Here is a 23728-nt window from a genome sequence, read left to right on the forward strand (position 1 = left end):
ACCAAGCTGAGTGGTGCAGTTGACATGCCTGAGGGATGGGATGCTGTCCAGAGGGACCTGGAGAAGCTTGAGAAGTGGGCCCATGTGAACCTCATGAGGTTCAGCAAGGCCAAGTGCAAGGTCCTGCACCTGGGTTGGGGCAACCCCCAGTATCAATACAGGCTGGGGGATGAAGGGATTGAGAGCAGCCCTGCTGAGAAGGTCTTGGGGGTACTAGTGGATGAAAAACTGGACATGAGTCAGTAATGTGTGCTCACGGCCCAGAAAGCCAACTGTATCCTGGGCTGTATCAAAAGAAGTGTGGGCCAGCAGGTCGAGGGAGGGGATTCTGCCCTTCTACTCCACTCTGGTGAGACCCCACCTGGAGTACTGTGTCCAGCTCTGGAGCCCTCAGCATAAGAAAGACATGAACCTGTTGGAGCAGGTCCAGAGAAGGGCCGCAAAAATGGTTAGAGGGATGGAACACCTCTCCTATGAAGAAAGGCTGAGAGAGTTGGGGTTGTTTAGCCTGGAGAAGAGAAGGGTCTGGGGAGACCTTACTGCGGCCTTTCAATAATTGAAGGGGGCTTATAAAAAAGATGGGGACAGACTTTTTAGCAGGGCCTGTAGCGATAGGAGAAGGGGTAATGGTTTTAAGCTGAAAGAGAATAGATTCAGACTAGATATAAGGAAGAAATTTTTTACACTGAGGGTGGTGAAACACTGGCATAGGTTGCCCAGAGAGGTGATAGATGCCCCATCCCCGGAAACATTCAAGGTCAGGCTGGACGGGGCCTTTGAGCAACCTGATCTAGCTGAAGATGTCCCTGCTCATTGCAGGGGGGTTGGACTAGATGACCTTTAAAGGTCCCTTTCAACCCAAACCATTCCATGATTCTATTCTAGTCTATGATTCTATTTTACAGGGGTTTTTTACCACCTTGGAACTATTTTGTATGTATATGCAAATCTTCACAGGAAACAAAAATACTGGTCATTGTTCTACCCTCATTGTTAGGTGTGCTAGCACTCTGACTGCATTTGGTGAAATAATATCATCATCTTCATGCAGCCAGCAGAGTAGAGGAAGTAAGTTTTCATGTGTTCCTAAGAATAATCAAAAAGCTACAGAGAAAATAGATCTCTGTCTTGAGCTCTTTTACTATCTCCCATTCTTAAGTGTACTCTGACAACTTCACTCCTGTCATACTGCAGTGTTTCAATGTCTAGATAATCAACAGAAAGTTTTGGCTGGAGTATGCATTTATGAAACTGGTTCTTAAGCAAACAAATTTTTTCACCACGGCACTGACCAGCTGAAACTGCCAGTATTTAGTCAGTAATGTGGCAAATGTGTACTGCTTGTAGTGACTGTTCCTTGGGATAAAAATCACATCTGTCCATATTCTTCTTTCTGTCAGATAATGAAGGACTCTAAGATGATCTGATACTACTGGGCATTACTGTCACATAGAACTAAGAACAGTAAAACTTATCCAATTCTGGAAGCTGTCACACAGCAGTAGAAATGAGGAAAACTGCTCATTGCTGTAGTTTCACGGATATATCTCAGGTAAGATCTGGATATATTTTGAATTGCAGATATTACCTGGACTTAGAGAAATTTGGAGAGATTTTGCTCATAATCCATGATGAGAATTCGTCAATTTTATACTATTGTTTTCCTGAGTTTGGTGGGGGGGAGAAATCAGTATCTTTTGACTGAGCGATTCACTGCTGAGTCAGTAAAGTTCAAAATTTTATGGCTTCTACGTAGGCAAGAAGTTTGGGGTCTGAAACATTGACATGAGAATTGAAAAGAACCCGATGGCAATTCTTACTAAAACTAAAGCTCTAGGTTTAGTACATAATTTCACTTGCAAGACATCACTTCAGAGACGCAGCTAAAGCTTCCAAAAGGGAAGCAAACATGGGCTTAAAATAACTATTCATCTGGATAACAGCAGAATTAAGATCTTACCCCAAGGTAAATGCTGATGGATCTGGAGCATGTAACCCCTGATTTTCCACAGATTACATTCTCAGTAACAATTTTGAAAGAGGAAACAGGTCTATTAACACTGCAGCCATCCTAAAAAAAACCCAAACAAACCACAAAAAGCACAAAAATCCAATAGACTCTGTGTCTGGAGTCTTCCAACTTAAAACATAAAAGCATAAAAAAGTAAAGAAAGCTTAAACATGTCATGACTCTGATTCTGCCTGTTTTGGGAGGTGATGACTTCTGATTTGGTAGTCAAACTGACATCACTTCCCTAAAAGATATAGTTGGCTGGTACAGAATATATATGTATCAATGACTATTTAAACATGTTATTAAATCTAAAATTGGTTGTAATTGCATGAAAAAAAGTGTTTCGAGAAGTAAAGTCTTTTCATCTTAAGTATTGAAATAAGCAGAAAGTATAAAAAAACATTAAGTGTTTATAAAGATTCAAAGTCTTCTATTGGTTATAGATGCATCCTAGGATATTTTCATTAGCCATTTAAATCAAACTATTTCTTGATGCTAAGATACTGCCAAAATAATCAATAAGAGGCAGATTACCATAGCTAATATGTATTCACAGTTGCCATCAAACACAAAACGCTGTCCATCAAAAGTGGTGATGTGGCCTTCTCCATACAGATTACACGTTGAGGAACACTTTGATTTCTGAACACATTTCCATTTGCCTTTTGTGCAAGTGCTGGGAGTGAGAAGAGAAACCATACTCAGCTTTCAAAGAAGTGCCACCTTAACCTGCTTCTTTTTATATAAATGCACTTTTATAGATAAGATGTTAATTTAATTGACTTGTATACACTGTGACCAAATTAAAATTAATATAAGAACCATAACTAAAAGTTATGGACTGCCTAGAAAATTAATTCATGATAAAGAAGAAATCTTAAGTCATTTTTGCTTTTTTTTTCATGAAAGAAAGAATATAAAACTCATTATTTTTGCTTTTAATGAGAACAGATGTCGCTGTTCTGTGTAGTTTGTGGTGGGGGTGGTTTTTTAATAGTAGATTACTGGAAAGGGAATAAAGTACTTTGAGAATGCTGCTAAAGAGATGGAAAGAATCTTTTGTGGAGGGTTGCTTTTATCTAGAGAAAAGAAGGAAGATTGTGCCCTCATCTTTATTTACGTGGAGCTGTTAATCCATTACTTTATGTAGTTTACAGTTACAGGCCCTACTGGATGCCCTTATTCCTGGATATGCATATGGCAGAAATTACCCCTGAAGCCAGTACCATGACTCTTTTAGCTATACATATATATTGTCAAATGTTAAGCTTCTTTGCATCACCTTTGTGATTTGTCACTGTATTCATTCCGTTCAGCTGTTGCTGTTTCCTACTCCCCGTCAACTAAACGCTTTTGTTATGTAGTTGTACAGTTTAGTGAAAGAGAGGTTTCACAATGGAAGACTGTGTGATTCTTACCAGATCTCGCATTCAGTTTGGATCTGTTCACCTTTCCCATAAGCAAGACCACCATATTCACATGGACACTCCTCAGCTGGAACACACCTGCCATCGAGATTTTCATATAGCCCATCAGCACAGACACAGCCTGATTCACATTTAGTGGGTATCTGGTAAAGATCAACAGATTGCAAAATGAAGAGAAACATGAGATGCATTTTATCTTGTATGTGAATGGTGTCAAGAGTGAACCTGTGCTAAGTTCTAGTTTTGACTTGATTTCAGTTTTGTGATTTTCCTCATACTGATATACTAGTCAATTGAACTAGTTTCTTACAACTGAAGTTGTAAGATACACCTGTTGTCTGAGATATTAAACATACTTGAAGACTCTGAAAAATTTAGCTTTCATTGCTACCAATCTTTCAGACAGAGTACAACAGAAGTTTCTTTATATCAAGGAAGCTTATTACAATTCTTCCAATTAGTCTGTTTCCTTAATATAAAGACAGAAGAAAACCCTATCAGGACAGACCAGAAGTCCACCTAGCCTAAGTCTCCTGCATCCTGTCACCATCAGCAGCAGACAGTTGGGAAAGAATAGAACAGGAAGCATAAACCATGTTCTATCAATTTCCAGTGACATGCAGCTTATGGAGTACCTGAGCCAGAGGTGATAGCCATGTAGTTAAGAATCCTTAATGGATTATTATTCTATTAATTTAATACAATTTAATTCATTAATTCATGCAATTTAATTCCTCTAATCACTTCTTGAATATATGTAAATTTTTAGTGTCCACAGTCTGTGGAAAGAAGTCTGATGTTTAACTGTTATCATGTTAGAAGAAATGTCTCCTTTCATTTCACTAGAAGGAACGTAGTCAAGTTCTAAGTAACAATTAGAACATTCTTCCTCTCTCAAGAGGATAAATATCCCAGAGCTGTGAAACTCACACATTCAATTCCAGTAGCGAGCATCTGACAGGTAGGGGCACATGCAGCTCCATACTTGTTTTCTAAACTGTCAGAACATGATACATATTTCTTAGGAGCTTTGCAGCTTTCTAGGAAATAGGAAAAAAAATAACATGAGAGAGATTGTGAAGTAGCAGTTTTACAACGTAGGGGAAAATAATGTGATTCTAAGTAAACCATCAGACCCATACCTGCAGGATTTTGAGGTTTGCCTGTGCAACTTAGCCTCCCATTAACACAGTAGCTAGGGGAAAAAAAGAAAAAAGAAAGGAATTTCAATGCAATTCTCTCCTAAGAAAGAAATTTTAATGTTTTGCAAAATGACATCATGTTTTTCACCACTGAAAGTGTTTCATTGATGTTACTAGCTCCTCCCCATCCTTCAGAATGGAACGTGAGTCAACTTGCTTCGCTTTACTTTTTATAGTATACAGTAACATCAGTTTTGAAAGTAAATAGTAGGCCATTCACTATTATGATGGCCTATCAAGTAATTCTTGAGGTCTGTGTATAGCTGTCCAGATGCTGTTGACAAAATCTCCTACTAGGAATAATCAGATCTTACCTATTATTTTCTGATTTTTTCTTTAACATTTCCAAGCTTAAGGTAAGTCAAATGCTTTTTGTTTGTTTAAGAATCTTTGTATTTTAGGAAAGGGTAAAAAAGATGTCTTAAAAAATAAACCTTTGCTATTAAAAGTAAAGGAAACTACTGGTTTTGAATGGAGTTAATTTTCTTCGTAGCAGCTCCATGGTGCTGTGTTTTGGATTTGTGACCAAAACAGTGTTAATAACATGACATTGTTTTAGCTAGTGCTGAACAGTGTCAAAGCCATCTCTGCTTCTCATGCTGCCCTGCCAGCAAGTAAACTGGGAGTGTACAAGAAGCTGGGAGGGGACACAGCCAGGACAGCTGACCCAAACTGGCCAAAGAGATATTCCGTACTATACAACATCATGCTCAGCAATGAAAGCTCAGGTAAAGAAGGAGGAAGGTGGGATGTTCGGAGTTATGGTGCTTGTCTTGCCAAGTAACCATTGTGCATGACAAAGTCATGCTTTCCTGGAAATGTCTAAACATCTGCCTGCTGACAGGAAGTAGTGAATTAATTTCTTACTTAGCTTTGATTGTGCATGCTGCTTTGCTTATTAAATAAGCTTATTTTTGCTTTATTATTAATAAAGTTATTAAAGTCCTTATCTCAACCCACAAATTTTCTTGCTTTTGCCCTTCTGATTCTCTTCTGCATCCGGCTGAAGTGGCGTGAGCAAGTGGCTGTGTGGTGCTTAGCTGCTTATTGCCTTTAACCCTCAACAGAGACACGTGAAGATCCCTTGTCTCCATTTTCAGTTTGTTAATCTTTAAATTTGACACACTTACCAGGTAATCCCACCAGTTATTGTTGACTGGTCAGGCAAGATGTACTTTCTATCTTCTAAAAAGCAGGGACAATGAGATTTACGAACACACTCATTCTTGTGGTTCAAGTACATTCCTTTAGGACAATGGCAGCCTTCAATAGGGATGTCAGTTGGATGGCATTCCAGGGCTCGGTTGGAGAGTGACAAGCATGTCCTGTCACATGCCTGAGTGTTGTAGCTGAATGTTTGATTGCCAGTACAAGTAATGGCTTTAAAACAAGACAAGAGTGTATGTTAAACTTCATTTACTTATCCTCTTCCTTGTGAAAGATAACTGTGCTCATAATGTGCTGCATATATTGTGTCAACAGCTTCAATGCTTAATGGTTCCTATTGCTTCTCTTCCTGTGGATGTGGAGCTCTAACAAAAAATATTGCAGACCAGGGCTTAACACCAACCATGTAGCTGTTTGGAAGTTTTATAAAGGTTAAATATCTTATTGCTTCTTTGTGTATCTTGGAATAAAATAATGCAAAGAGAAGCTTTGCAGAAATACCAGTGTATTTTTTAATAACTGAAACCTGTGCCTATGTCTAAGTTGCATAATAACAAAATCATGCCTGCAACCAGAGTTTTTCCTAGTTCTTTCTCATCTTATGGTACAGTATAGCTTTATTTATCTGTCTATTCCATCACTTAATTAGCAAGTCCTAGAAGCATCCACATGCTCACCTTAAAGCATGTAAGTAATCTTTTTCATGTAGTCTTAAAATAACAATCCTTTTCTGAAACAGACTAGAAGGGTATTCAAAAGTTGGATATCTGTTATCCCATTTCTGCTTTCCTCTTCTTTCTGTTCCTGTTTCCTCATTACTCTTAAGATGATTTGGACACTCTTTAAAATACTGCTTTACCATTTATGTTTTTTGTTGTGTTATGACACATCTGTGAAGTCAGCAGCTCCTGGGAATATAGCTTTTATACCTGCTGGTTGGCCTACTTGAGCAATAAGTAGTTTTTTTCTAATGACTGACAAGTAGTTTTAAAATATGTTCTTGCTCTTATTCAGTTTTGTCATAGGTGAATCAAACGTGGGAATATTCTAAATGGAAACAGATAGACCTGTACGCATGCATTCATCTGATTGCAGACTATTAAGAGTTGGTTCAGTTACTTACTACAATTGTCCATACTGTTTCTCCAGTTCTCAAGGATTAAACCCATTGAACTGCATGTTCGTGCATATGATCCCAGAGCAGAACAAATATAAGGAAAGGTCTCTTCGTAATTACAGGCTTGGTAGACACATCTCTGAAACCCAATACATGGAGAGTACTCTGTTACTGGGGAGCAGACATTTGGAAGTGCTAAACCCTGGAGGTATTTAAAAGACGTGTAGATGTGGTGCTTAGGGACATGGTTTAGTGGTGGACTTGGCAGTGTTAGGTTTACAGTTGGACTCGATGATCTTAAGGGTCTTTTCCAGCCTACATGATTCTATGATTCTATGCTGAATTGCAGAGGTAAGTCATGCAAAATATGTATTATTGCATAACTAAAACTGATGAAAAAAATCAGATCAATTGCCTGATTGACATGAATAAAATATACTTAGTACCTAAAAAATGCCTTTGTTTATTCGCTGCTTTTAATTTTTAATTTTCAAAAAGTTTTGTGGAGATTGGCAAATATAATGAGCTCAATTATGCACATGGGAAAATCAGTACTTTGCATAGTTAAAGTTGTTGACATGGAGAATTGCAGCATGAGCAAAAATACCTTCTGATTCATAGGGATGGAACTGGTGCCTATGAACAGACAGACTTTTAGTGTCGTGGAGACATAATTTTCAAAACCACAGTTGTTCCTTAGCTTCTATGCATTACTGATCCAAATGAGTGGGATACTGTATATGAGTACATTCTGCTCCATATTTGGACTCCCTCTGTACACCATTTATCATAATTTCCTACCTTGTAGAAAGGAATAGGGTTCACCACAGCATGGCATTTCTCAAACACTGTACCCTTCTTGGTAAGAATGGAGCAATGAGTCTCAGCAGATATTTCTAATGAAAGTAAATCGTGGATGTTAAACAGAGAAAGTTAGGAAAAAGAAATGAAAAAATGAAAAAGAAATGAAAAAAAACCTGGACACACTACTCTAGCTGAGCTTTTGGCAATGATGGACTGAACAAAAGGACAACTTCTTAGCTTGTTAGCTTGCAGACTATACTTTTGTTCAAACAGCTCAGTAGGGCTTTTTTTTTTTTCTCCTTTTTTTTTTTTTTTCTTTTAAGACCAATAGCAATAGAGACTTGAGACGCAAAGCCTGGATTTCAGTCACAGCACTGCTGAGCAAGTCTAAGACATCCATGGACTTGCAGTTTCACTGGAAATATCACAAAAAAACTCTTATTCATCATCTCAATCCTAGATCTCTAGAATGGGATCTGAGAAGCTTTCACTAGATATGTATTCTAGAAATCAGAAATGTCTTGTTGGTGACAGAATTTGTGATGTTTAATATTCTCAGTCTCTGCTTCTCTCAAACTCTCTCATTCCCCTGGTATAGGCTTATGGAAGTGTCAGACAAAGCCAGCTGGAAAGATCAGTTACAACAGGATCATCTACTTACTGTTCAGTTGACTCAAAGCACAAGGGTCAGTATCTCTCTCTAAAGCAGGATGGCAATTTCCTGCCCTCCAGGAATCTACAAACAGGGAGGCTGTCCCTTCAGTGATATCCATGCTAGTCATGAAGTCATCTGTAGTGTCTCCATTGTAATTACCACACAAACCTAATAACATCAGAAATGCAAGGGATGGCTGAAAATTAAAGAATGTGTACACAATGGTCTATGTTTCATTCTATAATAGTGAGAAAATTGATTCAAAAGTTCTACATGGAGTGTCAATGAATACTATAGGTCAAGTAGCCAAAGAATGTTAATTATGTACACATTCAGTCACTGAGCCTCTGCCCTCTCAAGATTGTCCACTTCTATTCAATGACAAATTCATACAGAAGCTTTTGTCTTGTTTTTAGAAAAAAGGCTTTTTCAGTGGTTTTAAATCATGTAAAAGAGAAAGGCCATGAAATACTTCTGCAGTTACATGTGTTTTCTTATGTATAAAAAATCTGTAATGACAAAGAAAATAATTTAGACTTTTTAAAAGCTAAAGCCTCTCTGTAATTCCCTGTAGATAATTAGAATGCAGGATATGCCTTTGTGGCTGATGTTTCTGTGCAATAAACATAAATATCTCCATCTGGTGCTTATCAGCTGAGAAGCTTTTAGATTCTCAGGTTCATTGTGTTTACACTCATCATGCACTGCGTTCAAAGAATCACGTGCTCCAAGATGTAGAGACCACACAGACTAATTTGTTGCCCCTTCATTGTGTAGTAAAGCACATATTGAAAAAGGCACACATAAAACATGTGAAGAGCAGTATCAAATTACATGTGAAAAATGTGACCCATCTAATTTCTTTGATTAATTTTAAAATTATTAGTGAAAAAAAAATTTTTTTAGCACATTGGTTTTCCAATGCAGGTATTTTTGTTGTTTTTTCTTTGAATCCAGAGACGAGAGTTTATTCCTTAAAGGATGAGTACTAAGCTTTCAAAATTACACTCCCTACATTTTCTCCTTCACATGGGGACTAGATTTCTTACCTAGGGTTCTGCCTTTGAATTGTGATCCGACTTTCACATAGGCCTGGAACACAGGTGATGTTTGAACTACAAGTTCCAGCCCAAAGGTTGTATACATTTGAATGTACATCGAGGACTGCCTGAAAATAGTGATGTCTCCTAAAAGAACAAGGATATTTAGAAATAAAGATTTTGATGCATAGGATATTGCAAAATAATGACTTTAATGCATATGTAAATGTTCTACCATTCTGTCTGTAAGTCTTCTCCTTCCACACACAACTCTCCACAGAGGGACAGATATAATGGGAAAGATTTTAGCCACCTTCTAAAACCTCTACTATTGGCAATTGTGAGAGAAAAGATGCTGGGTTGTGTAAAACAGACATTTAAGGTAATTAGGATTTTACGTATATTCCCTTTTCTTTACCTGATCTGTAAGGTAGCCGCTTAAGTTCATCATCATCAGTAAGGAGTTCATTCTGAGAAATCACAATTTTGTCCTGTAAGAAAAGGACATGGAATCAGAAGTAATTATGCATACTGATGGTATTCATATGTTCTTTAACGTAAGCAACTGTATTGTCAATGACCTGTATAATAGGAAAAGATTGATTCAAGCTTTCTCTCACGTTATTCCATACTGCTTTCAGTTTTCACTTTGAAAATACTCTAACTTCCTGAGTTGATGTGGCAACTGAGATCTTTACTGTGTATGCATGAACTGGAACATATCTTTAGTATCTATCCCCCATAATTTTTCAGTTCAGGCTACTAGCAATGACTTTAAGTATTTATTTTGCTAATCTGGTTACTGAAATGCTGGATAGAACCTATGGAGGGAATACTTGCCTTTGTAGATAAGTAAATTACAGCACTAAGTGATGTCTCAGAATGAGAATAACCAGACTTTTCATATACAGCCATTAGGGTTCCATTGTGTGGCAGACTGGAACTCTGGAAGAAAATAATGAAAAGGGAAGTCTGTGTCAGAATAAAAATGATTTGTAGAATAAATGCATACTATAGGAAGAACTCAGTTTGTGTTCCAATAGGAAACCAAAGACAGACTAAAATATATCCAATTGATATTGTGTGTTTCTAGACTGCAGGATATTACCTTCATAAGAACGTAAGTGCAAACCCCATGGAACCTGTATGATCTAGCATCAAACGTGGTAACAAAGGAGCCTCCTTCCAGTGAACACCTTCCAGGGCAGGGCAAATCTTTGCAGTTCCATTGACCCATTGTACATTTACTAAGGAAAACAAGAAATTCTGTGTAAGGTTATTCTCATACTAAGGCACTATTTACCAGCAGAGGATTTGATCCTCCTGTCTGGAGGTTTTGCTGTAGCTGATCAACATGCAGAATTGGTTAGTGAACACAGTGTAACATACATATACATTCTGAACTTTCATTTCCACTGTTTTGAAATTTCTATCCTTTATGCTCTAAAAACTCAGCTACTTCCTAGTAATGAAAGATGTAATTGTATCACTTTTCCCCTTACACTTTCTGTGCTTTGATTTTCTTTGTCTATGTATATCAGTTGAAGTTGTTCATCTTAATTCAAAGGTGCGGAACTCTTGTATGGATTGTCAGTAAACTTTCCTGAATAGATTAATCATGAAAAGTGCGTTCATTGTTACAGTTCTGAGGATCAATTACATTATTTATCCTTTATTTTATTTATTAGAATTATGATAGCAAGAGAAGTAACACACAAAAAATTATTCCACTTCTTTTTGGAAAAAATTTCCAAATTTAAAAAATATTGTCTTAAGTAATTATTTTCTGTTGCAAAATAATTGCAACAGAAATGACTGTTGCTGAGATTGCCAGAAAGAAATTGTAAATACTGGATATTTGTTTTGTACTAATACTGGATATTTGATTTGTATTAATTTTACCTCCACTTTCACAGAGGAGATAAAAATGCTACTGTTTTCTGTGGACTGAAGGAGCATTTATATTTGTACAGATTAATCAGGAAATGAGACATGTATATCTTCAATTACAAATGTATGATTCGTGGCACTCAAAGAAGGTGGCCTCAGAGATGGTATGACGCACTTGCAGCTGCCCTCTGAAAAGTTAAGCTAAATTTTACAATTGCTTGTTGAGGATACTCTCCATCCTCTCATGAATGTACCTGTTGCTACTCACCAGGTCCTACACGCTGCTTTCATTGTCTCACCAGGACCATATGTTTTCCCATTCAGTGTACACGGACACTGCTTAATGTGAACACATGTTCGATTCTTTGAGATGTCATCAAGAACAGTTCCTGCCAAAGAAGATAAACAAAATAAATACTTTTCTGTATCCTTACTTAGAACTAAAGCTATTATAGCTTGAATGCCTTCCAAAATTAGCTTGAGAATGCTATTCTTGCACAGCCAGTGCCCATACTTAGAGATATAACATGCAGAACATTTTCTCTTCGTTAAAATAAAACTGACTCTTTACAAGTGATAACAGCGTTTGGCTACTTTGTTATATGAAAGTGCAGACAATTGTCTTCATTTGAAATTTGAACTTAATTTGAAATAACAGTAAGCTTGAATGTTATTTTTCCAAATTTTTTTTTTTTTTTTTTTTGCTATGGTGGTCTAATTAAGTTGGGAATTTTGAAGAATGGACACATTCTATTTGCTAGAGTACTAAGTCTAGTTTTAAATATGTAGCTCACAACACATTACTTTTGACTACTATAAAATGGTGATGATATTGGTGGAAATACCCACATCACAGAAACTTTGGAGGAGATTTCAGTTCTGAAATTTCAAGAAATTATGTAAATGATAGTCATAATTACAATTTTTGTACAAAGTTAATCTTTAACCATTTTAAAGGGATTTTACAAAATGCCCATAATATTGCAGAACTTCTCTGAGGTATGCTACCTCTTGCTGGTGCCCTGAAAGGCTAGATACCTGTTTGGGATAGGAAATTAATTAAGCTTACTCGATGTATATTATAGTACAGACCTTTAAGCAGGCAGCATATAATTATCCCATCACATATCACTGTCTTGTGAGGAAAATGCTTTCACAGCTCTGTTCTTGCAAATAGTGACCAAGGATCTTTAAGGACCATGACTATTCAAGACTCCAGTTATATTATGTTACCTGAGAAATGGCAGTTCTAGCAGCACAATGCCCTGAAATGCACTGCTAGTTCATTATTAAGAAGTCTATTCCATTTGACTGGATATATGCCAAAAACATTTGTATGGGCCATTTAGGATATGATGAATATAGAAATGATACCTTCTGGACAAAAGCAACCATAGGTACAATGGCTGGAACAGCTGTACTCTGGGTTGGAACAGGTTTTAATACATGGAGAACCACATTCCTCATAGATTTGGTTAGCAGAACATTTTCCCACAGCTGCAACAAACAGCGAGTGTTAAGATTTTTGAAGTGTAAACATAGAAGAATCTCTCATCTACCACCTAGGATGGAGAAAATCTTGTGATTTCTGGCACTAATGTTCTCTTATCCTGCCTCAATACTCAATTCATCATCTGAGTGTTCATCATTACCATCATAGTCACTCTAGCTTTCATTAATCTTTTATGCCCTCTTTATTACAAACTCCTTTCAGAAGCTTGAAGAATGGCAAACAGGCTATATTGCAGCCTAATAAACTACCACAAATCAGATTTTCTGTAGCACTTTAAGGATTTAAAGAATATAACTCTTGATCTTCTCTATAGTTCCTGCTTCTCAGACATTATCTGCTTTTCAGAATGCAGCTACTTAGCATTTTTAATATATGGAACTCAGAACATGTTTTATTATGTGATAAATTCAAGCAGAGATTTTTCCTTATCTGAAGGAGTAAAAATAAGTGAGGTAGGGAAATAGAGGTAGTTAGAGATGAGGCTGACAAAGAAACAACAAAGACTAAAAAGTTCATTACCTTTGTATATTTGGCATTTATTTGCAAATTCTTAGATTCTCAGCTTTGTTTTTTTGGGAAACAAGGGTTCTGATTCCCTTTTTTTTCCAAACTTTGCCTTTTATCACTTTACTACCAGTCCTAGTAATGGTCTACTGGCAACATGAAAACAGCTATGACTCAGAGAAAACCAGGCTATTGTTTTACTGTGATTAGTAAGAATTATTGTACGGTTCTGTGAATGCACACAGTGCCTTACTAATATTTATCTGAATCTATAAAATGCCACGAGGAGTTTACAATTTTGAAAGATCAAAACCTATTGCAGACTAACCAAAGAATAAAATGGGTTATCAATTTATGTAAGATGGATAACCTTGGAGAAGAGAAGGGGAAAAATTATTTTAGAAAGAAGTGCGATTTTAAAGTGTCGGGGATAATAATGGAGCTTAGTAGGGAATGTTTTCAGTAAGTACAATGAAATAATGAAAGAAAACACTATGTTAAATACAAAACAAAAAATGAAGAGTGGCATCAGTACGTGAAGATCAAGAGCTGAATAGAAGCATACAGCACCAGAGATGCAGGGAGGGCAAAATGATACAAGGCCTCATAAGTAACAATGGTGAGATGATAGACTATGGCAAGTTAAACAATGATTCAGGAATATAATTCAACTGGGATTTCACTATTCTTATGCTAAAATCTAAATGGTAGCCAGTCTCAAAGATTTTTGAAACAGAATAAGAATCAAGGGATAAAGAGAAATATATTCCTGTCAAAGCGATTTATTTTACAAATTTGCTACCCATGACCATATATTCATATAAAGGATAAATAAAAGTGTGATTATCATATTAAGCAAGGTCATTTTGAAAGCTCCTCTTTTTTGACATGAGCTGCATCTCTGGTAATTTATGTGTGAGTTGGTTTAGAAATAACAACATCAATTTAAGTTACTTTTGACTTTTTTATGATCAGCATGTTCTCTTATAAAATAATGAATCCTGCTACGTAACACTGACTATAGATTGAAGTTTCAGGTGGATTCAAAAAGACTGCAAAAAGTGAATCAAAACTTTGATAACAAACAGAGACTTGAGAAACAGTGTGTCTAATCATGTACGGCTTGGAGAGTAATGGAAGATTTGCTTCCTATTTACTTCCAATCAGTAGTTGTAATTAAGAAGGTTGAGCATCTGAAAATGGACTACTGAAAAGCTCCTGTGAATAAAAGGGGCTATGGCAATTGTTGGCAAAAAGATTCAAAGACTTCAGAGGTCATTTAAAAGTTCTCTCTCTTCACTGGCTAATTTGCTAAGTACAATAATGAAAAAAGCTGTACTAAGAGAGCACAGCCTCCTGTTGGAAGTCTGAGAAATTAAATAGTTTTCACTTGGTGGATGTTTCTCTCTTATGGTCGCTGATCTAGACATAGGAGCTACGTTTCATGCTTCCTCCTTCTCCTTTGAGGTTTCCATGCTCTCCTTCTTAATGCTTTACCAAAGACCACTGTTGTTCTCTTAAGAAAATATTTTTTTTTGATTCAAGACAGTAGAGACTTTTCTATCAGTTGATTTAAATTCCACTTAATCATCATTCTCCCTCTATGTAAGATATAACAAGGTTAAGTACAATCTCCTATGAATAAAACATTTGAACTTACAGCAGAAGTTTTCACTTCTCCAGTTGAACACCATTTGATGGGACATAGCACATTGCCTTGAATACTCTGACAGTGTAGAGCAAGTGCAATTGTTTTGTCCTGGCTCACTGCAGTCCTGCATATCAAGCTGGCAACGAATGACAAACCCATCCTTCGGCACACTGCAGGTTGGTGACACCAAGTTAAGGAGCTGAGAGCAGATAGTGGCCTAAATAAAAAGAGAAAGAAAATTGTTCCTAGTAGTGTTTCCCCCGTGTGAAAACCACAATAGAATATCACTGCTAGTTATGATTTTCTTGTTGGTTTGTTTGCTTTTTTTCCGCTACAGTTTAGTAATATGCATTTGACTTAAAATGTATGAGAAATTCACGAATAGAAGAGAATATATATCCATTTTATAATAGAAGGAGCTTGATATGTTAAATTAGTTCCACTTCTCATTAAGTTGAAAATTAAGTCATTCTTTCGGTACCATCAATTCCCCTAAAAATGGCTGAGAATCTTACAGGCAGGGAGTATGTTGTCTCATGGAGATTCAGTTCCAGGACAAACATCCCCCATGTGAAGATAGCAACATTCATTCCCCTTTGAGCAAACATTTGATACGTTTGTATTGCCTATCATGTTGCCTACTGCAGTATAAGGTCTCAAAGAGAAAGAATGTAAAAAGGTTAAACCTCCCAGCCAACAGAAGTTCTCCACCAGATCAAAGTAATTTTTCAGTGTGAATACAAGTAATATTTACAACCCTCTTCTTCAGAAAAGTATCTTCCTCACAGGACCCACAGAAACTCCTGTTCTTTATTCCTGCTCTTCTTGTTAAAGAGATGCTACAAAACTAATGTTTCTCTGCTTTTCTGTTCTGGGAAAAGCAGAGTCTCAGAAGGATTCTGGCTGGCTCTTCCTCTGTAGTATGAAAGCCAAACTTTTTAGCAAGAGGAATGGTTTCTATGTTCAAACTAAAACATTCTTGGGTTCCTGGAAAAATAAGATGAAACTATTAAGGAAAAAAGAATAAAAATCTCCTATTTCAAGAGAAAACTTTTTAAGCATTCTGTAATTATTAGTAACCTATATACTGTATACAAATAAGTACATGAGAATTGGAAAGTAAGATCATATTCTTGTGAGGAAGTACAAACGGAACCAAAGAGCATGATCATTCTATGTAAATTGAAATGCTTTTTAGGGGATAGCAATGAGTACTTGCCATTAGGTATATGGTGACCTTATGACCTCCTAGGTAGAAAAAAGAAAAGGTTGCTGAGAGAAATTGTGGAGTTTCCATCTCCTCAGCCTGGAAGATCCACCCAGGAGATACTCAAAACCTGCGAGGACATTGGCCTGGACAACCTGCTCTAGCTGACCCTGCTTGAGCAGAAGGGTTGGACTAGATGATCTGAAGAGATCCCTTCCAAGCTAAACCATTCTGTGATTCTGTAAAACCTGTGTGGGAATGCAAAATTTGAGTTTCCCTGGTGAAACAACTTAACAGGATCATCCTAAGTAGGATTTGATTCCTGTATCTGCAAAATCTAAGAAATAGAAGCCCTTTTGTTCTTTGCTGCTAGCAAGCTTCCTCTTTCAAGCATAGTTACATGGATGCATCATGTTTCAGGTACACTGTTTTTTCTTTTCATCTAGGACTGGAAGTGATAGCAGTTGATAGTGGTTGGCCCTGTTATGAACGCTGTTATCTGGCAATATGTTTAAAGCATCATTGAATGTCTTCAAATCTGTACAGCTTATAATATCAGGCCTCTAGCTGTTCAATAAAAAGTTCTTTAAAGCTTCACTGGTTTCCATGAATTTCTTGTGATGAGCTGCATGAAATTTCAGAAAGGTGTGAGCTAAATGCTGGTAGGTTTATATGAGCGATATAAATCCAGCCTCAAAAATGTCCACGGGCCTTTTTCAAAATGTATTTTAATGCAAAGAACTCATTTTCTTTCTCATATCATGCTATGCAAATTTTGACTTTATCCATTTTCATGGAAATCAGTTTTATGAATCCACGGCCTCTCCCTTGTTGGTTTCTATCTATCTTTCCACCTCTGTAAAGAATCATACTGCAGAAAAGACAAGAAGATCTTTCTTACGTATTTTTTGTGAGGAATGGTGGAAATTGGTATCTCCTCAGACAGGCAGATCTCTGATGGATCATCCATTTTTTGTAATGCAGCAAATTTATATGTATCCAGCAATTTACCTGTAAATTCAAGGGTTATAATTTGTCAGGAAAAAGCCCACATGGATTTGTTTAATTGTTGCTGTGATGTAGCAAAACTCAGATTATATTCTTTCACTGTGAAAGCTGCTACTAATTAATCTTCCTGATGACAACAACTACCTCTTTTGCCCTTTACCGGCAGTCTATTCAGTAAAGCATACTTTTATCACCTTGATCATTTCTCTGAGCTATTTCCTAATCTATCACATCTACTACCTTACATACCAGCTGCTACTGTTTTTCTGCCAGCTTTGTGATCTTTTGCCAGCTGGTAATTCATGCCTCTTCTCCTCATCCCCCATTCTTATATTTTCCCCTACATGTGGGGTTAAACTCATCACAACCCAAAAAATACTGTATACTTTTTAGAACTCTTTTCTGTGATGTGTATAGAAAACTGCATCTGGCTGTGTTGATCTGAGATTAGTTTACTGTGTGATTTAATGTCTCCACACTAACACTGTAGTTCAGATTAGCAGTGTGCTTTTAAAACAAATCTTCCAAACATCCCCACGCCGTACAATTTGATTTCCATTGTGGAGTGGTCTTGGCATACCGAGTTCCTTTAAGATGAATCCAAGCAAGAAGATGTGCTCCAAGAGCATGTGTAATGAGCTCCAACTGCTAATGGGCATTAGTTCAACAGACCAGATTAGAGTCACTCTGAAGTGAACCCCCCAAACCACATAGAGCGCAGATGTCAAGTCCTCAGCACCAACTATTTTGTTCTAAAGATCCACCCTTACTGGGACACGCTACTTGTTAATGTTCTTGTCCACTATGTTCTCTTTATTATAGCCTCATTCTTGCTTCTGTCCAACATAATAATTTCCCTCACTGTGCCTTGCTATGAACCTAGACTTCTGAAAGTTAGGTGAGAGAGAGTGTGATCCTTACCACCTGTTTCTAAAATATAAGAGAGTTCTTATCACTTGTCTGAGGAACCCACAATATTATCATCATAACAAATAATAGTGTGTAGCATAATCATATGATAGGTAAGTTGGTGACCTATGGGAATGCTTTACTCAATTCTGAAACTGAGTGAGCAGTCAGAGCAATGTTAGTACAGTATTAAATTTCCACCTTGACTCAGTTTTACTAGTTCTCCTTCCATCTGACCTGTCCTTAGGTCTTACCTTCACTCACAAATTCATTCAATTCATAACCGTCATAATTTCCACACATTCCACAGGTTTTCCCCATATATTTTTTTTCAGTCAAAACCTAAAATAAAAAAAACCAAAACATTTAAAATGATCACCCTAAGTAAAATTATCTCTACAGCATTACCTTTCTCAAATAAATTCAGCTCAAGTATCCAATTAAAGGTGATCCTTCTCATTAATTTCTGTGCCTTGATTGGAGGAAAAGTTTTGGAAGCAGTAACTTCTTTTCCCAATAGGCAAATAGTGATTGTTGCAATTTTTTTATTTAATAAAAGAATAAGATTCTAAGACATTTGCAGAGAATTGAGGGGGGATAATAGTCTAAGGAGCCAGAAAAAATAGAAAAGGAAATGATGCTTTTTCCTTGCTCATATCTTTGTTGACAGAGCACTAATTTCAGGTTTGTTCTCTTAAGAAATTGAAGGTTACAGGAAGAAAATCTCTTTTCAGAAGGTTATTCAATTATCTATTTCTCTGGAGAATAAAGTGGTAATATTACTACTGGCTACAATCAATGAATTATTATGAAAGCCTTAGATCAGAGGAGATAATCTGACTATATGTAAAATATAGTGTGTACCCATCACAGTAGCATTTCCTGTTATACGTGTGTTAGTAATGCTGGTAGATCTCCCAGGCAATTTATTACATAACAGTCTCCCTGTTTTAGCAAACTTACCAATTTAGAATTCAGTGTCTTTTGTGGCATTAATATCACAGGTCATGCTGAGAAAATGTATCCTCTTCTCTAAAATATATCAGGGATTTTGGAGGGAAAACATTAAAAGATTCAGAAAAAGGAAAGAAACAAAGGAGCTGGTAGGAGCACCATATGTTTGAAAACAAAAGATGTCCAGGGGAAGCACAGTAGAAATGAAAAAACTGTGGCATACGCTATGAAATTCTAGACAACTTTAAACAACTTCAACATCCCTTTAGCAAAACATTGTAGCTGCTGGAATAGCCTGAGGAAAGTTTAACATCTGTGAAAGCACCCACAAATCTCAACATTGGTGGCTTTAGTTAACTACCAATGCTGGAAGTGAAAGGAACATGCAGGTATAAAAAGCAAAGTTGTTTATTTCAAGAGGAACGGATGAAGCAGGAAAAGAATAAATATACAAATAGTAAACACATGCAAAAAGCACCCATTAAGTCTAAAGAGATCTTGTCACTCCAGTAAGCCAGTGAGAATTTTCTCTTCTGCTTTATGAGAGCATTTTACTAACCATGAGGTAGTCATCATTGTTCCACATGACAACTAGCTCCATCTCCATCAGCTTGGCCACCAGACGGATGTTGCGTCCATAAGGTGCTATTTGAATTCCATTGCTGGTGTAAGGCAACTTAATGACACTGTAATGAGGCGAGAAGAGAAACTGACCTTCTCATACCAATATTATGCAGGTATTAGTTATCTTTTTTAGATATAACACACATACAATATGAGTACTTGCAGCAACATGAATTAGAATTTTTTTCCTTTGTAACTGTAACATTTCAAGATACGTTAAAAATTTCTGTTGATTGAAAATCAATGTCAGCAGTTTCATAGAAGAATCACCAGGAGATGGTTGCATACTGATTATACCAGTGAAAATGTTTGCAAGGGACTTGGCATCTTCACTTGGTTTGGTTTTATTAGGATATAGTTATGTGTTTCAAGAACTTGTAACAATACAGTTTGTGTGGTAGAGCTATTGTTGATTATCCTGAAGGGCTTCTATGGACTACAGACTGCTAATATAGGAATTACTGCTATGACTGAAAACTGACAAGGTTAGAGAAACCAATAATGGGAATGTTGTAGCAGAATTAGGTTTTCATCCTTGCAGCTAATGCTACAAACTAACAACACTAAAGAACAAATATACTTTGCTAAGTACTCAGTAAGTATGTGATACAATCATAGAAAAGTTGGTTGGAAGGGACCTTCTGAAGTTGCCCAGGCCAGCCTTCCACCTGAAGCAGGGCTATGTGCAACACTAGACCAGGTCAGTCATGGCATTTGGTTCCTGTGAATATAGGACAAAAATTTAAAATGCAGTTCATTGGGTTAGGCCCATAGATTTATATAGTTTTCCTGGAACATAAACTAATAAAGGAGTTTTTTCTAAATACAGTTTGCTAAATTAAGGTATAGCTGCAAGTTGTCTTTTTGTCATGATGGTTGTTGTACCCAGGTAAGTATAATAAGATACAGACGATCCACAGTCAATTATTTACCGTATCCACATGTACTTACAGACAAAAATTCAACACTGCCTATCTGATAAAAATGCTGAAAACTTCCCTGGAGAAATTTCCTTGTATGGGAGCAATTTGTCTAGAAGAATGAATGATGCAGAATCTAAAGTTTCCCAACAGTGTAATTCCTCAGTAAAACAGCTGTTTTCTGGACATAGTGATCCTTGGAATAATGTGAACAGTCAGTGGTCTCATACGCAAGGACTTCTTTGTAAGCCCCTCCAATATTTCTCCGTTGGTTGTATAGTTCAAAGTTTCTCTTGTACCCTATATATGTATCTTCAGCACAGAGGGTTCAGAGTTACCTAAGTCTCAAATTAAATGAACTCTAAGCAAAACACAAGAATTTCAATATCGACTCAAGGGTATAAGCCATTTCATGTGTGCTTGTGGTAGAGATAAGCATAAGCAGACTGGTAGTGTCTAGGAGACTGTAGTTTCAATGTGAGAACTATTTTGGTCTGAGAAGTTTAGTTAATCCCTTTGCCTACACAAATGTACTCTAAGCTTGATTCAAATAACTGCAAACGAAATACTTATCTAGAGAGTGTGAATGCTTGATAGGAAGAAATGGGAGTGGAGTCCAGTTAGGTGTGCTAACTTCTGTAATGTGTTAATTCATTTTTGATACAAAGTAGTCTTTAGTGCAACTGCTGTTGCCTTCTTTAAACACTTTTTTCCCATTCATCACAGAATCTTACCCAACACTCCTGACAGAAATGTTGCCTTTCTCAACAATGACAACAGAAGGTCCCAGCTCAATAATGATCCTCGCAATTTTTTTGTCCAGCCCACGGCGGAACTGAATGTTGAAGTCTGGGCTGGTTTCATCACATACAGTTGCAAAAATATAGTTGCAGGTCCCAGTGAAGTCATACTGATATTTATCAAAGGTTGAAAAATGCCCTCCACCCCAGGTAGAACAGGAATCCTTGCTCAAAACTATAAAAGTGAAAGAGAAAAATGGATTTAGGTCTCCTAACAGCCTATTTGTGCATTCTGATTGCCATTTCAAGTATAAATAGCAGGAAAAGCTAGTAAGTTTCTATTCAGATTTATTATGTAAACAACACCCTAGCCTTTTTTTTTTTTTTTTTTTGTAACCTCAAAATTTTATCTCAAGTAAGGAAGTGAAACAATAGTTGGAGGCAGAACAATATTCTTATTTACTGTAAGCAGAAGAGAGCTCCCTAACTTCCTAGCTTGGGAAACACCCTTCCATCTCCTTCGTGGGTAATATAAAGGTTTACCTTCTTATTTCAATCCACTCGATCTGTTTGCAAAGGCGACAGCTTGCTACTGGAGAGACCTTTAACATCTCAGGCACAACATTTATGAAGCTATCTATGGCATTACTGTATCATGATTCATTGCACAGTCAGATCATCAGATATACAAAGACAGTCTTCAAAGCCCAACTTCTAAGTCCCCACATTTTTGGCTCTGTGTTTGTGTGACAAAATTCCAGCCAGCTTTGTAAATACATGAAATGTTTTAATTAGTTTTCATTTTTAAAAATTAATCACTTTTCATCTGAATGGACAGATTTTAGAAGTTGAAATGAATCATATTAAAAGAGATGCAAGTCCAGCGCTTGATGTTAGATATTTCTATACCTACTTAAAGCATTTGAACAGTCCCTCTGAAGTTGATAGAACTACTGAAATAAGTAAAATCATGTCCTTGGTTATGTATTTCCAGACCCAGATCGTTACTTTCTATTTTTTAGTTGTTTTTGCTTATGGAGTTATATGAAAGGTATATACAGGTATCTTAGAATATATCTTAGAAGCACAAATTATCAGGTAAGTTCAGCAAAGTCTACCTGCAATTTATATTCACTGCTTTAAAGCCAAAACATTTTTTTTACTTTGAAAGAGTGATCAAATGACTACAGAATGCTACTGTTTTTATTCAGGTCATGTAGAAAATAGTGTTTCCCAATAAGCTGTTACATGTTGGCAAAAAGTACTCCTCTTCCATACTTCTGTGCTGTCCAGAACATCTGACTGGAAAATAGGAATCGGCTGATTGTTATCATTGATTCTTCATGCCCAATTCCAGTTAGTTTAATATATTTTGCTTAAGTGATACTGACCAGCAAACCCCAGCTTCTTTAGAGTGTGCCAGGGAACGATTATCTGGGGTTGCACAATGGTCAGAGTGCAATAGGTGCCCCTTTCTATAAATATAGGAGTGCCTTCAGTGTATTTGTTTTTGTTTACATCTTTTCAGAGAAAAATAACAAATGGGAATGTCAATAACTCAAGAAAGTTTAAAACTAGATTATATATATGTCTTTTGACTTCAGTTTTTATTAAGTGATATCTAGGGATTTTCTTTTAATTTGTGTATATCCATGTCCTACTGTTCCTCTTGTTGTAAGAACAGACAGAAGACAGAGTTGAGTTGCTGAATATTTTTTTTTGGCTGATCACAAGTACTCAACTATTTTTACCTTTAGGATGAACTTCATGTAGCTTTTCCATGCTTATGTTGAATGAGAATTCACCTAATTCAAGCCACTCTCTGCTGCTTCTGCCTAAAGAAATGCTTCTCATTATAATAAATTTGCATTTTATATAATTCTTTTTGTTCTACACTTCTGTATTTTCCCCAAACTAGATTAAGAATTTCATTGTCAACCACTGAAATGCATCTAGTTTTGGAGTACACAGAGTTGTTTTTTAACAGTATGCAACAGTAAAGCACAGTATTTTAATGTAAAACATTAAGATTATGGATTACTAGGAAGAATGTCTGCAAATATGATAGAAAAATTGTTGAGAATACTAGGACTGATATCCATATTTATTTTAGAAAGAATCTAGTGAAAACTGTGTCTTTTCAGAAGGGTTATAGCCTTCTGTATCCTGTCTTAGTAGAGGAACAGCATGTCCTGTAAAATATAGTATATCAAGTTAGCATGATGACATTTATTCATTCTTGTCATGGATGTGGAAAACTAAATGTTTAATGAATGAAATTTAAATTGAAAAGTCAGTACCTCACATTTCTTCAGAAAAGAACATGTGAAAAGTTGTATTGGTTCTGACCAAATGCTGATGTAGCTCAGTATTTTATTTCCA

At 36.5% G+C, this 23728-nt stretch overlaps 1 protein-coding gene across 1 annotated transcript in view; it reads right to left on the minus strand.

The window, feature by feature from the left end:
* MUC6 (mucin 6, oligomeric mucus/gel-forming) overlaps positions 1-23128 on the minus strand; it is a gene marked incomplete at its 3' end in the record, with an annotated part of 31569 nt that extends 8441 nt beyond the window's left edge. The window contains exons 1-21 of the mRNA XM_009328586.1: positions 23098-23128; positions 21341-21581; positions 19622-19748; positions 18363-18450; positions 17093-17202; positions 14994-15201; positions 12691-12813; positions 11585-11705; positions 10535-10673; positions 10267-10371; positions 9845-9917; positions 9436-9573; positions 8393-8554; positions 7729-7823; positions 6934-7066; positions 5774-6023; positions 4584-4636; positions 4372-4481; positions 3433-3584; positions 2549-2690; positions 1961-2071 (exon numbers count right to left, since the gene is read on the minus strand). Coding sequence (XP_009326861.1) covers positions 1961-2071; positions 2549-2690; positions 3433-3584; positions 4372-4481; positions 4584-4636; positions 5774-6023; positions 6934-7066; positions 7729-7823; positions 8393-8554; positions 9436-9573; positions 9845-9917; positions 10267-10371; positions 10535-10673; positions 11585-11705; positions 12691-12813; positions 14994-15201; positions 17093-17202; positions 18363-18450; positions 19622-19748; positions 21341-21581; positions 23098-23128 — 2712 coding nt within the window. The remainder of the gene's footprint in view (positions 1-1960; positions 2072-2548; positions 2691-3432; positions 3585-4371; positions 4482-4583; positions 4637-5773; positions 6024-6933; positions 7067-7728; positions 7824-8392; positions 8555-9435; positions 9574-9844; positions 9918-10266; positions 10372-10534; positions 10674-11584; positions 11706-12690; positions 12814-14993; positions 15202-17092; positions 17203-18362; positions 18451-19621; positions 19749-21340; positions 21582-23097) is intronic.
* Positions 23129-23728: the final 600 nt, after the last annotated feature.

The sequence above is a fragment of the Pygoscelis adeliae genome, unplaced genomic scaffold (genome assembly GCF_000699105.1).
Source record: "Pygoscelis adeliae isolate BGI_AS28 unplaced genomic scaffold, ASM69910v1 Scaffold166, whole genome shotgun sequence".
NCBI classification, from domain to species: domain Eukaryota; kingdom Metazoa; phylum Chordata; class Aves; order Sphenisciformes; family Spheniscidae; genus Pygoscelis; species Pygoscelis adeliae.